The sequence below is a fragment of the Cornus florida genome, unplaced genomic scaffold (assembly GCF_030987335.1).
Source record: "Cornus florida cultivar Cherokee Brave unplaced genomic scaffold, ASM3098733v1 CherokeeBrave_3.0.0_Hap2_Chr01, whole genome shotgun sequence".
NCBI classification, from domain to species: domain Eukaryota; kingdom Viridiplantae; phylum Streptophyta; class Magnoliopsida; order Cornales; family Cornaceae; genus Cornus; species Cornus florida.
The window spans coordinates 90,167,027-90,181,325 of record NW_026775571.1 but is presented as its reverse complement, the minus strand read 5'-3'; the positions used below and the strand labels follow the sequence as shown (position 1 = coordinate 90,181,325).

The 14,299-nt window shown below is 36.0% G+C and overlaps 2 protein-coding genes and 1 pseudogene across 2 annotated transcripts; all 3 read right to left on the bottom strand.

Annotated features, from left to right (window-relative positions):
* Positions 1-1,022: 1,022 nt before the first annotated feature.
* On the bottom strand, positions 1,023-4,800 carry LOC132306903 ((E,E)-geranyllinalool synthase-like; annotated as a pseudogene).
* A 5,884-nt stretch (positions 4,801-10,684) lies between these two features.
* Positions 10,685-11,219, bottom strand: LOC132277187 (uncharacterized mitochondrial protein AtMg00860-like). The gene is made up of 2 exons (XM_059778965.1): positions 10,803-11,219; positions 10,685-10,717 (listed from the first exon to the last, which is right to left on the bottom strand). The coding sequence occupies exons 1-2, from the start codon at positions 11,217-11,219 to the stop codon at positions 10,685-10,687; spliced, it is 450 nt and encodes a 149-aa protein (XP_059634948.1).
* A 469-nt stretch (positions 11,220-11,688) lies between these two features.
* Positions 11,689-13,230, bottom strand: LOC132277177 (uncharacterized). The gene is made up of 2 exons (XM_059778955.1): positions 12,450-13,230; positions 11,689-12,296 (listed from the first exon to the last, which is right to left on the bottom strand). The coding sequence occupies exons 1-2, from the start codon at positions 13,228-13,230 to the stop codon at positions 11,689-11,691; spliced, it is 1,389 nt and encodes a 462-aa protein (XP_059634938.1).
* Between the last annotated feature and the right edge of the window lie 1,069 nt (positions 13,231-14,299).

Genomic DNA, 14,299 nt, shown 5'->3' with positions numbered 1-14,299 from the left:
AAGAATCAAGTACATGTACACGTACATGTACAAGTTTACAATAATCTGGTAGAGATAGTCAACCAAGTCAACTCATATATAAATGAGGATTGATCATATATAAGTATATTCTTGGATTTTTCTAAGAAATTCAATTAATTAATTAGGTCATACAGATGTGAAACCAAATTTTGACTATGAATTTGTCAAGGGACAGTATACAAAGGACACGCGAGACGTGTGTGGGTACCTTTCGTAGAATTTGAACCCCATATTGCATGCAACATAAATATAATGAGTTGGGTTTTAGTAAAAGTAAGCCCAACCAGCGAGCCCAAAGGCACTCACGGAGAAGGCCGACGAACATTTCGAAACTACAACCCAGCGCCAGGCCCAGCCCCACACTAATCTCACAACCCTTAAATTCAAAACAAAGAAAATGTATGTACAATGTGTTGGTAAATTAACCATCACGACTTGCTACCTCAATAAGCTAACTAATTTACTTGCTCAAAAGTTTAGAAGTGAACGGAAACTTGTTACTACCACCTAGGGTTGTAACTCAATGATTCCCAACCCATAAGATTAAAGAATATGCATAGCAGCGACACAGATGTTTCAGAAGACAAATCTGATATGACCTGTATTTTTACTACTTTATCTATATGTGAACAATAAATCCAATTTAGAAATTATCAAAAATAAAATAAAATAAAAGATAAGTTATAGAAATTATCGAAAAAATAAAAATTGAGTGTGAAATAATTGGGTGTGATGGTGAAGGAAGCTATAGTAATTTATCAGGGATTTCAGGATTGTGGTGAGGTAACAGGTTGTGAAAGAGGAGTTGTGGTATGATGTTAGCATATGATCAATGTAGGTCGAGCCTATAAATAGATCCAATTAATCATATATTGGAGAATACACTTCTAGATTAAATCAAGAACAAAACCTGTTTCACCAATTGATTCATATATATATGATACACTTATTACATAGCAACAAGACATGCAAGTACCATACTCCAGCTATTGTAGGCTGGCCTTAAAATACATATGTAGCTAATGCTAATATCAAACTGATTCAAATGAAGCATAAACTGAGTTTCAAAGGAACGAACACTTCTGCGCAGCCATTTCTTGATATAGTCTTTGGAACAAAGTGTTGTCTAACAAAAAAACTTCTACTTCCATGATGTTTGAAGCTTTGATTGTAACGAACCAAGTTGATGATCATATTTTCCATCTTCGGTCTCAACTGAATCGATGGTAGAGTCTTCACACCCTTTTGATTTTGGTATTCCAATGGATCGTAAATTGCATTCATTATGTCTTAAAAGGAGATCTGTATTGGAGTCGAATCGGTTGCTAGAGTTGAAAAACATTTGAAATACTTTCAGACATGATAAATGGATATGCTTGCATGGTTTGGGCAAATCATTAAAGCCATCCATCAAAACATGTTCAAGTAACTCTTTCTTCTTTTCTTCCAATATCTCCCTTACATTAGTGATTGAGCTTTCAATGTCTGCCCGTGGATTTTCTTTCAAATCAAGCAAAACAAGGTTCATTTTCCCATCCTCTTGTTCCTTCTGCACAATATATGAATATATATGAAATATTTTAGAACGTTTACATGTTAATAGTGGGCATTAATCCAAATGTTATGATCTCTCATCCAAAAAGATGAAGCTGAGTGTACGAGCCATGACAGAGCAATATTGTAGGGGTGTATGTGTGCGCTTGAACTTTCCAAAAGAGAAAATGTTTACGTGTTCATGAAAAGGTACATTAGTTAATTAACTAACCTGGTAGCTTTGAATGTCATTCAACAAGCGACCATTGACCATGAGCAATTTCATGATAGTTTCGTACTGCGCAGGCTTGAGTAGTTTGTGAGGCAAGCTCGGATTCATAAAACACGAAGCCAAAAGAACTATATTGTGCGTAGCAATCGATATCATGCCTGTTTCAAGGTATTCGTCGATGGATGGTATATATCCACTCTTGCTCCATATAGTTTCTGTTAGCCACGAAACAAATGTTTCGCGCCACTTTCACACAAGATTTTCTAAATTATTTCGAGCTTTACTTGATAAATAGCTCAAGCATTTGTGAAGTAACTAGTTGAACTACACATGTAAAAAAACTTACTATATCTTGTAGATCATTTGTTATGTTACTCCCTTGTCGATGGAGTTGTTTGGCTGCAAAGTCCCTCACAAAATTGTTAAGGGCATGAAAGATAATCTTACCATGGCCGCTTAAGCCTTTACCATCCCATCTGTTATAAAATAAAAATATAAAAAAAAGTACTATGCAAGGTGTTCGAATTCTTAAGTAATTCTAGACTGAAAATAAAAGCATATATATATATATATATATATACACACCTTAGAACCACATTCGTTAATTGCTGTTAACTCATTCAGAGAACCTTTCATATCAAAAAAATCATCAGCAATTGTAACAAGTATTGCACTCTTGGCAACTACCATTCGAACAGGGGAATTGTGAGGAAGAGAACTACTCACTGCAACGGCAAAGTAACAGTAAGTAGTTTTCTCCCTCCCAAATCCCATTTCACTAAGACCCCATTCCTTGGACCACCAAATGATGAAATAGACAAGTCATTTTGATTAATTACATATTACTATATATGCATGAATATAACTGTCATGTTTGTGTGTGTGTGTATATATATATATATGCATGTACCTTTTAAGTTCCTCCAATTCTTTCCTGTAGATTGATTGCCGAAACTCATAGTTCTCCACAGCAAGTTGCATTAGCTTGTCATTTTGAAGACATGATAACCTAACATTTTATAGTTTTTTTCATTAAAAATAGCAATCATATTAGTATGAAATTTAAAAATCTAAAGACTGACTTGTACCTATAGAAGGAGACCTTTCCAATGCACAGAGAGCGGACGTTATTAAAATCAATCCACTTTCTGTGATCCAGATGATTAAGGCGAGCAATCCATGGAACTGTCAACTCATGCTCGATCTATGCAAAATTATGGAGTCATATGATTAATGTGATTAATATACAATAACTTTGAGTATTGAATATTCATGCTTCACAAGCGTTGCAAGACAGTACTCCACTCTCCTATTCTCCTAAAATAAAATAATAATAATAAATAATAAAACCCCGAATCACACAAAGCATTTTCTAATGTCATAATTGCCTTTACTATTCAAATTAAAACAATTAAATGGTATTTGAGGAAATATGCAAGAAACTAGGAGTTGGATTATCAAGCAAAAAAGATTATAAGCTAGGAATAGAAAATTACCAAATTTTGAAAATTTGGTAACATGAAAAGATTATCGTTTCTGTTTCCCAATGTACTCATGGATTTCTCAAGTAATTTCCTTGAAAATGACCTTGCCTCCTCTAGTTCATATTCTCCTGAGAACATAAGATCTGTTGCTCTGTAAACATTATACATTGCACTTGTAAACACTTTTAAGTTTTCTTCTATATGAGCTACAACATCTTCATGGAGTAGAAACCTACAAAATGTCCCTGCACATTATAAATTTCAAAATTAGTATGACACAAAATTAAGGAGTATTTACATGAGAGGTCTGAAAGACATACATGGAGTCACATTGTACCCTTGCATCCGCAAAAGCCTAAAAGCCAAAGCATCCTTGTATATTTTTGCCGGTGCTAATTTAACTTTTGTCATTAGTGATTCTTGTTTCTTATACATCCTGAGTGTTCAAGTTAAAATTTTCAAAAAGACTAATGAGGTTAGTACATAACAATAATCGGGCATATTAATTAGTAGGGTACGTGTTGTTTCATAAAAATGAAAATTAAGAATTTTCTAATTAAGCACTAACTATTAACTGTTTTAAGTTTCAATCTCCTCATTATTTGGATCTTAATTGTATATATATGATACATTACCTGTACACCTCTGATAAAGTGTTTTCGATCTCCTCATTGAAATGCTCGGACAACCCTAATCTTTGAATTTGATTTATCATACAAAGCTTTATGAACTCCTCATCCATGGGAAAAAGTGAAGGAACTGCACCAAAAAACAAGTTCAGAATTCTATATATACATTAATTCCTACACACATACAGAAATTAATGAAGCCTTGAGAATTGGTAATATAAAATCATATATAGAATTAAGCAGCTTTTCATAACCTCCATGACCACAACTTCGAACTAGAGAGACTAAGTAGTCCATGCACTTCTGATTTCCAGTAGTCATATAGGCGCATGCCGTGGCAGAAGGTGATTGGAACAACGAGCCGTCTGATCCATTCAAGTGCATCACTATATCTTCTTGATCAATATCATATGTTGATGGCAAGGCCTCTAAATATGACAGCAGTGGAGGATAATGGTATTTATCTACAAGTTCTTCCCTACAAATACATGCATACATATTACTGATTATAAATATTTTTGTTCAACAATAATTATCACTACAACAAAAATTCAAAAAATATATAAATATGTATGTGTGTATATATGTATATTTATAGGTAAGGATTTACATTTCAAGAATCCGTTGCCTGTGGAAGAAAACATCCAACACTTCTCCTTTGAGCTCGTCAGGGAAGACAATTTCTAGACCTTTTGCTTGAGAAAATTCAACCATTGCAGGGAAAACAATAGAAAACCAACGAGGATATCCGTCTTGTTTTACTTTGATTAGAAGCATCTCCATGTTTGCGTGAATAAATTCCAATCCTAAAATGTCGAAAGAAATTAATAGCATGCTTATATCATCTCATTAAATGATATACAAAGAAAAATAAAACAATGGTCAGCGTCAGTGTGTTTTTCTTTTGATTTTTGGTTTAGGTTTACCAGTGTGGATTGAGTTTTTTGTTTTATAAAAATTGAAAATTAGAAAACCGTGTTTGGCTCACAGGAAAACAAAACATTTCCCTCAAAACCACTTGAAGTGAACCATGAAATGTTGTCTTTTCAATTTCAAAACTTCAGAAACTGAAAAGTACTGAAAGTGAACCATGAAAATGAAATTGAACCTTGGAGCGTCCAGACTTTTTGCACAATATATAGAAAAAGTTAAAATAATTGATTAGTCACTCGGAACTAAGAAAGTAACGTACCTTGTACGGTGATATGAAATTATTATTGATACTGATCACTCACTAGCTTACACAGTACGTGGCAGCATGTGCCCAGCTCCCCCTTGCCCATTCTGCCCCATTATAATTTTTTATTTTTTTTTATACATATATTTGTAAAAATTGATAAAATGCCTCCATTAAATTATTAAAATGACCCCTTTGCTTCTAAATCTACTAAATTTTATTTTATTATATGCATATAATTTTAAAATATTTATAAAACACCCTCATAAAATTTATAAGTTATCCTCATAAAATTATATATTTCTAAAAACGTCTTTAATTCTTTATTCATTTTCCTTCTTATTCTTAAAATTTCTTTTTGTCATCTTCAAAAATTTTTGCATTCTCTTTCTACAATTAAAATCTATTTTTTCCTCAAAATTCTCTCATATTTTTTTCTTTTTATTTCATTTTCTCCTTAAAAAATTCATTTTTCTTCTTAAAAATTTATTTTTTCTTACACTCATGCATAATTTATGTGCAATAACCCTTTTTTTTCTTTTTTATCTTCTTATTCATTTTTTATTCACTTAGTCTAATACACTGTTGTTGCACTATTATATTTTCGGCATACTTGAAAAAAAATTATTTTGTCAATGTTAACATGCTCCCCGGAACCAAATTTCGGGCTCCGCCCCTGAGCTTAAATGCAAATAAATGTGTCAACTTTATTAGTTTTTATTTAACTAAATGGTCTAACACTATGTCATTATTTTTCCATTAATATTTGCAAATGTACTAAACATATATATGAAGGGTATTAAATCTATATAACACTCGTATAACAATATTGATGTAACACTCATGCATTGAAAATCCAACACTCATGTAACATATTATACCATATTGTAACTCATCGACACTTGCTATTAAATCAAGAATTCAACACATTTACGTAATTGTTGTGTTGTCGATTTAAAATTATTAGATTAACGAATTAAAATTCTTCCATTGTCGATTTAAAAGCACAGAACAACACATGCAAGACAAAAAACCGAACTTGGGAGGCTTATGATCCTTAATTACAGTATCTCCTCCTCTTTTCGAAAGAAAATTAAGAGTTGGGAAGCCCAATGATACAAATAATGTTAGTGTTGACTGTAATTACAAGAAAAAAGACTACTGTATATATATATACCTTTTTTTATGTTTTTATCCCCAACATTCCACGTTTTGAGCACAACCATGCAAGCAAGAGTTGCAGGAAGAGTATCAATGGTGTATTGATCCTCTCCCCAAAACCCTTGGTCTCTTTGGTTATCGAGAACCCAATCCAAGCAACACTTGAACATGGACAATCCCTTCGTTCAAGGTTTGGAACCATGGCTAACCATGCAGTGTCATAAGCTGAAGGAGAAACAAATGAATAAACATCAATAGAATTAGTACTACTACTAGTAGAGAACATCTCTTCTTTGATCTCATTGACTAGGGTTTGAAGTGAGGTTGGTACAGAGGATTCCATGGAAACAAAAGCAAGGTTTTATATATATACATATATATATAACAAAGAATTTCTTTATGTGGGGATGGGTGTAGCATTAATGTCACACCCCAAATTTTAACACACAGACTCTTTGTCTTGTATGTAAAATCTGATGTATAACTTCCATCAATTCTCCACATACATCCATCATAAAATATAACTATAATGAATCCCATCATCCAATTTATTAACATGAGTGTCTGACAAACATAAATCAAATCCATAAATAGAGGTGAAAGTCCCTCTAACACAACAAAACATCTATTACCCCTGAAACAACTCGATAAAGTTTCATAAAACATTAACTTTATTACAATAATAATAATAAAGGAAAACCGAGCTAAAATCCGACTTTGTCATGCGTCTCCTTCACGTTCCTACTCTACAAGCACCTGAAATGTGATAATGGGATGAGCTCACAAGCTCAGCAAGAAATGCTAAACACAATCATTGTTCAGCAAGCTAACCTTACTTTGTATTCCCATATATATAAGCGACTCAATAAATGCATTAATTAGTTATGCATAACCCAGTTAATTATAAACTCAATAAATAACCATTATTTATTTTTAATAAATCCGCATATTTCACATGAGCCCCCGGGCTCACATCCAATAAAGTGGTGTGAATCGTATAGTCCCTGACTACCGAAAACACATGTGTGGCTGGATTGTACGTCTACTCCCCAGATGATCCTTGATCACGTCCACACAATAAGGGCTCATTAGACCCATGACCATAATAATAGGGTAGTGCACTCCCAATTAGGCAGGTCCCTGACCATACCCAAAAGTCATCATAGGGTCAGTCCCTGACTACCCCTCCAACTAATCTGAACTCATCCATTAATTGCTAATTATAGTGAATTATGAAATACATTATTAATTAATAATTAAATTAATAATTAATACACACAAATACACTTTTAATTTAAAAACAGAACTCTAAAGACCCAGCTAGTGAGAGTACAAAATTTCTAGATAAAGCCTAACATTAAATATAAGACCTTGCAAAATTTCAGAATCTAACTCCTAATAGTTTTTCCGTACTCTCCCTTTTAGTGCTAAAAATAATACTTTTTCAGGTCTTTATTTCGTAAAACCATCAAACAGTCATTTTACAATCTGTATTTCAGCACAACTAAGTTTAGTGCACTTAGAACTAATATTCTGGAAATTTCCTAAGTTATTGGGATAGCAATACTATTTTTCCTAATTTTCTTTAATTTAAAATCAATTAAAACAGTAATAATTAAATAAAAAGAAAATTATTTTATATAGCACACAGAACCAATCCGTTTCAAATGTCCAATTTAAACCCACATCATTCACTAACAAATTAACATGCAATTTGACCCATCTATATCCAGTCAAATCATTGTTTAGTAAACATATGTATTACATATACCATTGTGTACCCAATAACCAACACCTTCACATGGTTAACATGAATCAATGAATACATATTTTAAAATAACATGTATATATATAACAAAAGTTCTATAATTATATATATAGAATAATTATATATATAATTATTTTCGCAAGTTCATATATATAACAAAAATTCTATATATATATATATATATATGTCATCTATCAGGAAATAAAATAACTAAATTAAGGAATACATGTTTTAAAATTGATGTTTTCAAACAATACCCATGTGCCAATCTAAGATTAATCATCGTTAAAATGAACTCTAGTAACTCAGCAAATGACACTAAAATAATATACATCAACCTTGACAAATCTAAAATAAATTTATTTTCGATAAATTCATATGATATAAAACCTTAAATAATATTCTTATCAAGTCACAAATATAATATAAAATTACAAAGCAAGATTAACTTGCCTGAGTACGCAACTCTTTCTTTCCTATGTAAAGATTGGATCACCGTCCCTTCTCCCGGCTACTGCAGAAGGTAAGAAGTATCGATAACTTCTGTTTCTCTCTTTCTCCCTTGTTTTATTTCTTCCTTTTACGCAATAGGGAAAAATAAAATAAAATAAAATAAAACTAATATAAAGATAAGAATATCGGTAGGTGAGCTAATTTAGGATCCCCTTTAAAATTTTAACTTTTTTTATTAAAAATAACCTATTATCTCTAATATTCCTTAAAAAGTCAACTAAATAATAAATATTCCTAATAAAAAAAAAATACGGATATTACATTCTACCCTCCTAAAAAGAAATTTTGTCCTCGAAATTTGCGTACCTTATTCGAAGAGATGTGGGTATTTTCCCTTCATTTCTGACTCTAGCTCCCAAGTAGCCTCTCTCTCATCCTGATGATTCCACTGCACATTCACTAGAGGTATCTCTGCACGCCTCAACTGTTTCACCATACGATCAACAATGCGAACAGGCGTCTCAACATAAGTTGTATTAGAGCACAACTGAACCTCTGTGCAGTTAACAACCTGTGTTTCATCCCTCAAGCACCTCCTTAACATGGAGACATGGAAAACATTATGAACAGCAGAGAGTTTGGGTGGTAAAGCCAATCTATATGCCACTTCCCCAATCCTCTCTATGATCTCAAAAGGTCCAATAAATCGAGGAGCTAGCTTCCCTTTCTTTCTACCAAATCTCGTAACCCCCTTCATTGGTGATACTTTTAAGAACACTAAATCTCCCACACTAAACTCCAAAGCTCGACGGCGTCGATCTACATAACTCTTCTGTCGACTCTGAGCTGCGAAGTCGATCTCGAATGATGGCAACCCTCTCCGTAGTCTCTTGCACCAACTCTGGCCCCAAAAAACTACTATCACCAACCTCGGCCCAACATACAGGTGAACGACAAGGTCTACCATAAAGTGCCTCATACGGTGCCATGCCGATACTAGCCTGATAGCTGTTATTATAAGTGAACTCAACCAATGGAATATGATCCTCCCAACTGCCCCGAAAATCTAGTACACAAGCATGAAGCATATCCTCCAACACCTGAATAACCCTCTCGAACTGGCCATCAGTTTGAGGATGAAAAGCAGTACTCAAACTCAAAGGAGTACCAAAAGCTGCTTGGAAACTACTCCAAAATCGAGATGAAAAACGAGGATCACGATCTGAGACAATAGACACCGGCACTCCATGAAGCTTAACTATGTCTCTAATGTAGATCTTACACAATTCCTTTACAGTATCAGTAGCTCGAATGGGTAGAAAATGAGCTGATTTAGTCAATTGGTCCACTATCACCCACACTGCATCATGGTTATGTATCGACCTCGATAACCCCACAACAAAATCCATCGTCACATGCTCCCATTTCCACTCAGGCACGGGCAAAGGCTGTAATAGTCCTGCTGGTCTCTGGTGCTCAGCTTTCACTCGCTGACAAGTAAGACATCTAGACACAAACTCTGCCACATCACGTTTCATGCCTTCCCACCAGAACTGCCTCTTAAGATCATGATACATCTCAGTGCCGCCTGGGTGCACTGTGTACCTAGAGTGGTGTGCCTCTTCTAAAATCTCTCTCTTGAGGTCTGCTAAGTCTGGAACACATAGCCTACCTCGAAATCTCATACCACTATCAGCTCCATACGTCCAATCGGCATTACCCTCATCATTAACAGCATCACCTACTTTATTTTGTAACTTTTCATCCTGAGTCTGAGCATGAATGATCCGACTGATCAAAGTAGGCTGTACGGTCAAACTACAAAGAAAAGCCGTGTACCTTGAGAACTCGGCATGACAGAAAACTCTGCCAATGTCTCTAACATCATCCACTCCTGAATCATCATAAAGGCAACTAATCCTCTCAGTTTTCGACTCAAGGCATCTGCTACCACATTCGCCTTTCCAGGATGATACTGAAGGGTCATATCAAAATCCTTCATCTTCTCCATCCACCTCCATTGCCTCATATTCAACTCCTTCTGAGTGTAGAGGTATTTAAGGCTCTTGTGATCAGAGAATAATTCAAATTTCTCGCCATACAAATAATGCCTCCACACCTTCAATGTAAGAACTACTGCTGCCAACTCCAAGTCATGTGTAGGGTAATTCTGCTCATGTGGCTTAAGTTGCCTAGACGCATACGCTACCACCCTATCATCTTGCATCAAAACACAGCCAAGACCCTGAAGTGATGCATCTGTGTAGATCACAAATCTTTCACCACTAACAGGGATGGTAAGAACTGGTGCCGAAGTTAATCTCATCTTCAGCTCTTCAAATGCCTGCTCACAGCGGTGGTCCCAAACAAACTTCACATCCTTCCAAGTCAAACGAGTCAAAGGTGCAGCAATTTTGGAGAAACCCTTAATGAAACGCCTGTAGTATCCTGCCGGTCCCAAGAAGCTACGAATCTCAGTGACAGTAGTAGGCCGTTTCCAACTCATCACAGCCTCCACGTTGGCAGAATCTACTGAAACTCCATCCTTAGAGATCACATGCCCCAAAAACTGAATCTGCTCCTGCCAAAAGTCACACTTCTCAAACTTAGCATAAAGTTGATGTTCACGTAGAGTCTGAAGTGTAATGTTTAAGTGTCTCTCATGCTCTTCCTTAGTCTTGGAATATATCAGAATGTCATCAACAAATACCATAACAAACTGATCCAAGTAAGGTCGAAACACTCGATTCATCAAATCCATAAAAGCTGCCGGGGCGTTAGTCAACCCAAAAGGCATGACTAAGAACTCATAAAAGGTCATAACGAGTCCTGAAGGCAGTCTTGGGAATATCCTCCTCCCTAATCCTCAGTTGATGGTAACTTGTCCTCAAGTCAATCTTAGAGAACAATTGCGCCCCTCTGAGTTGATTAAATAAGTCATCAATGCGTGGCAATGGGTACTTGTTCTTAATAGTGACCTTATTCAGCGCACGATAATCAACACATAAGCAGAGTGACCCATACTTCTTCTTGACAAATAGAACAGGCACTCCCCAAGGTGATGTGCTAGGTCGAATAAACCCCCGATCTTGCAACTCTTGAGTCTGCTTCTTCAACTCACTCTATTCAACTGGTGCCATTCTGTAAGGTGCCCTAGAGATAGGTGAAGTACCAGGAGTGAGGTCGATACATAAATCCATTACCCTCCTAGGAGGCAACCTTGGAATATCCTAAAACACATTTGCAAACTCTGACACTGTAGGCAACTGCTCTATAGTCACACATTGCTCAACCACCTCAATGTGGGCGAGAAATCCCATAGTCATGGTGCCCTCAAACTCTCCATACTTATATCGAGAAAGTGACTGTCCCGGAATTGAGAATACAATAATCCTCTCATGACAGTCCAACTGAGCATGATATCGAGCCAACCAATCCATACCCAGTATAGCATCAAAGTCTCTCATACGCAATGCTATCAAATCAATAGGATACTCCAATTCCCCAATTGTAATAGGACAAGCATGACATATTCTATCAAGTGTCGTCGGGCTCCCGAGTGGAGTTACAATAGATAAGGAATTACTCATATGTCCAAGTTCTAATCCCAATGTCTCCACAAATGATAATGTAATAAAAGAATATGAAGAACCTGAATCAAATAGTACTTTAGCTATATTGCCATAAACAGTAAGTGTACCTTCCACTTCTAGTGGTGCACGGTCCTGTCTCCCATCTGGAACAACTGTATTAAACCTTGTACCTCTGTGCTGTTGTGGTGCCTGGCCTCTCTGCTGGTTATTCTTGTGAGGCTTGGGACAATTACGAGCCAAATGTCCTTACTCACGACAATTGTAGCAATGCCCACTGAACTGATATGGCTGTGCATCATGAGGTGTGGCTGGTACTAAAGCTGTGGTTTACTCACCTTCACCAACTCTCTGACGTTTCCAATCTCGCCAATCTTGTCTCCCTCTCTGCCAAGACTAACCCTGCCAGTTTCTCTGAGTCTGCTGCTGCTGACCCCTCTGATTCTGTTGAGAGCTGCTCTGATTTTGTTGAGAGTTGCTAGCCCCCTTACTTTTCTGTTCTGCCCTACGCTCCTTCTGTTTCTGAAAGGCAATGATATTATTCTCCTCTACCGCCATGGCACATTCCACCACTTTAGCATATGTATCATAACGATGACCCACCACAAACTTCTTCACATGAGAAATCAACCCTCGCTCAAACTTTCTAACCTTGTGCAACTCATGTACAACAATGTGAGGAGCGAATCGGGATAGCTCTGTAAACTTCCTCTCGTACTCACTGACTGACATCTCATTGTTCTGTTCCAGCTGCATAAACTCAGTTGCCTTCTTCTCCCTCACTGATAGTGGGAAGTATTTGTCGTTGAACCGAGTTTTAAAATCATCCCAAGTCATAGCTGTAATGTCCATAACCATCCTGGTCTCTGACTGCCACCACTGGCGCGCCTCACCAGATAAAAGAAAAGCACCAATCTTCCTTTTCTGCACCTCAGTGCAGTCCATCATCTCAAAATACTTTTCCATATCTTCAATCCACTTCCCTGCATCAAGTGGATCGGTAGGTCCGACAAATTCAATAGCTCCCAATTTACGTATATCTCTGATAAATCCAATCATAGGATTCGGCGCATAAGGTGCATCCTCCAATAGAACATTGTCATGGTCAACACCACAAGGACCAGCACCTCCCTGACCTCTGCCTCTAGCAGGTCGTCCTCTGCCTCTTCTAGCTCCTGACATCCTATTTCCTATAAAGAATGTCAATGATAAGTCTCACAAGTAACTTATACTTTAAACTGGAGCATGGTAAGAGAGCAAAAATTCGTATAAGTATATGCTCCTTTTCTTACTATCACTTCATTTAGCCACGTAATTCTTAACCTAGGCTCTGATACCAAACTGTCACACCCTAAATTTTAACACACAGACTCTTTGTCTTGTATGTAAAATCTGATGTATAACTTCCACCAATTCTCCACATACATCCATCATAAAATATAACTATAATGAATCCCATCATCCAATTTATTAACATGAGTGTCTGACAAACATAAATCAAATCCATAAATAGAGGTGAAAGTCCCTCTAACACAACAAAACATCTATTACCCCTGAAACAACTCGATAAAGTTTCATAAAACATTAACTTTATTACAATAATCATAATAAAAGAAAACCGAGCTAAAATCCGACTTTGTCATGCGTCTCCATCACGTTCCTACTCTACGAGCACCTAAAATGTGATAATGGGGTGAGCTCACAAGCTCAGCAAGAAATGCTAAACACAATCATTGTTCAGCAAGCTAACTTTACTTTGTATTCCCATATATATAAGCGACTCAATAAATGCATTAATTAATTATGCATAACCCAGTTAATTATAAACTCAATAAATAACCATTATTTATTTTTAATAAATCCGCATATTTCACATGAGCCCCGGGCTCACATCCAATAAAGTGGTGTGAATCGTATAGTCCCTGACTACCGAAAACACACGTGTGGCTGGATTGGTCTACTCCCCAGATGATCCCTGATCACGTCCACACAATAAGGGCTCATTAGACCCATAGCCATAATAATAGGGTAGTGCACTCCCAATTAGGCAGGTCCCTGACCATACCCAAAAGTCATCATAGGGTCAGTCCCTGACTACCCTTTTATGAGATACATTATTAATTAATAATTAAATTAATAATTAATACACACAAATACACTTTTAATTTAAAAACAGAACTCTAAAGACCCAACTAGTGAGAGTACAAAATTTCTAGATAAAACCTAACATTAAATATAAGACCCTGCAAAA

Bases quoted from the DNA above. Each gene is read 5' to 3' on its own strand.
- LOC132277187 (XM_059778965.1), bottom strand. From the start codon at position 11,219: ATGGATTTGATGAATCGAGTGTTTCGACCTTACTTGGATCAGTTTGTT. The intron at 10,718-10,802 runs GCATTTGAAGAG...TGATCTACACAG, and splicing joins GGGACCACCGCTGTGAGCAG to ATGCATCACTTCAGGGTCTT.
- LOC132277177 (XM_059778955.1), bottom strand. From the start codon at position 13,230: ATGTCAGGAGCTAGAAGAGGCAGAGGACGACCTGCTAGAGGCAGAGGT. The intron at 12,297-12,449 runs GTTAGTCTTGGC...GTCGTGAGTAAG, and splicing joins GACTCAGAGAAACTGGCAGG to GACATTTGGCTCGTAATTGT.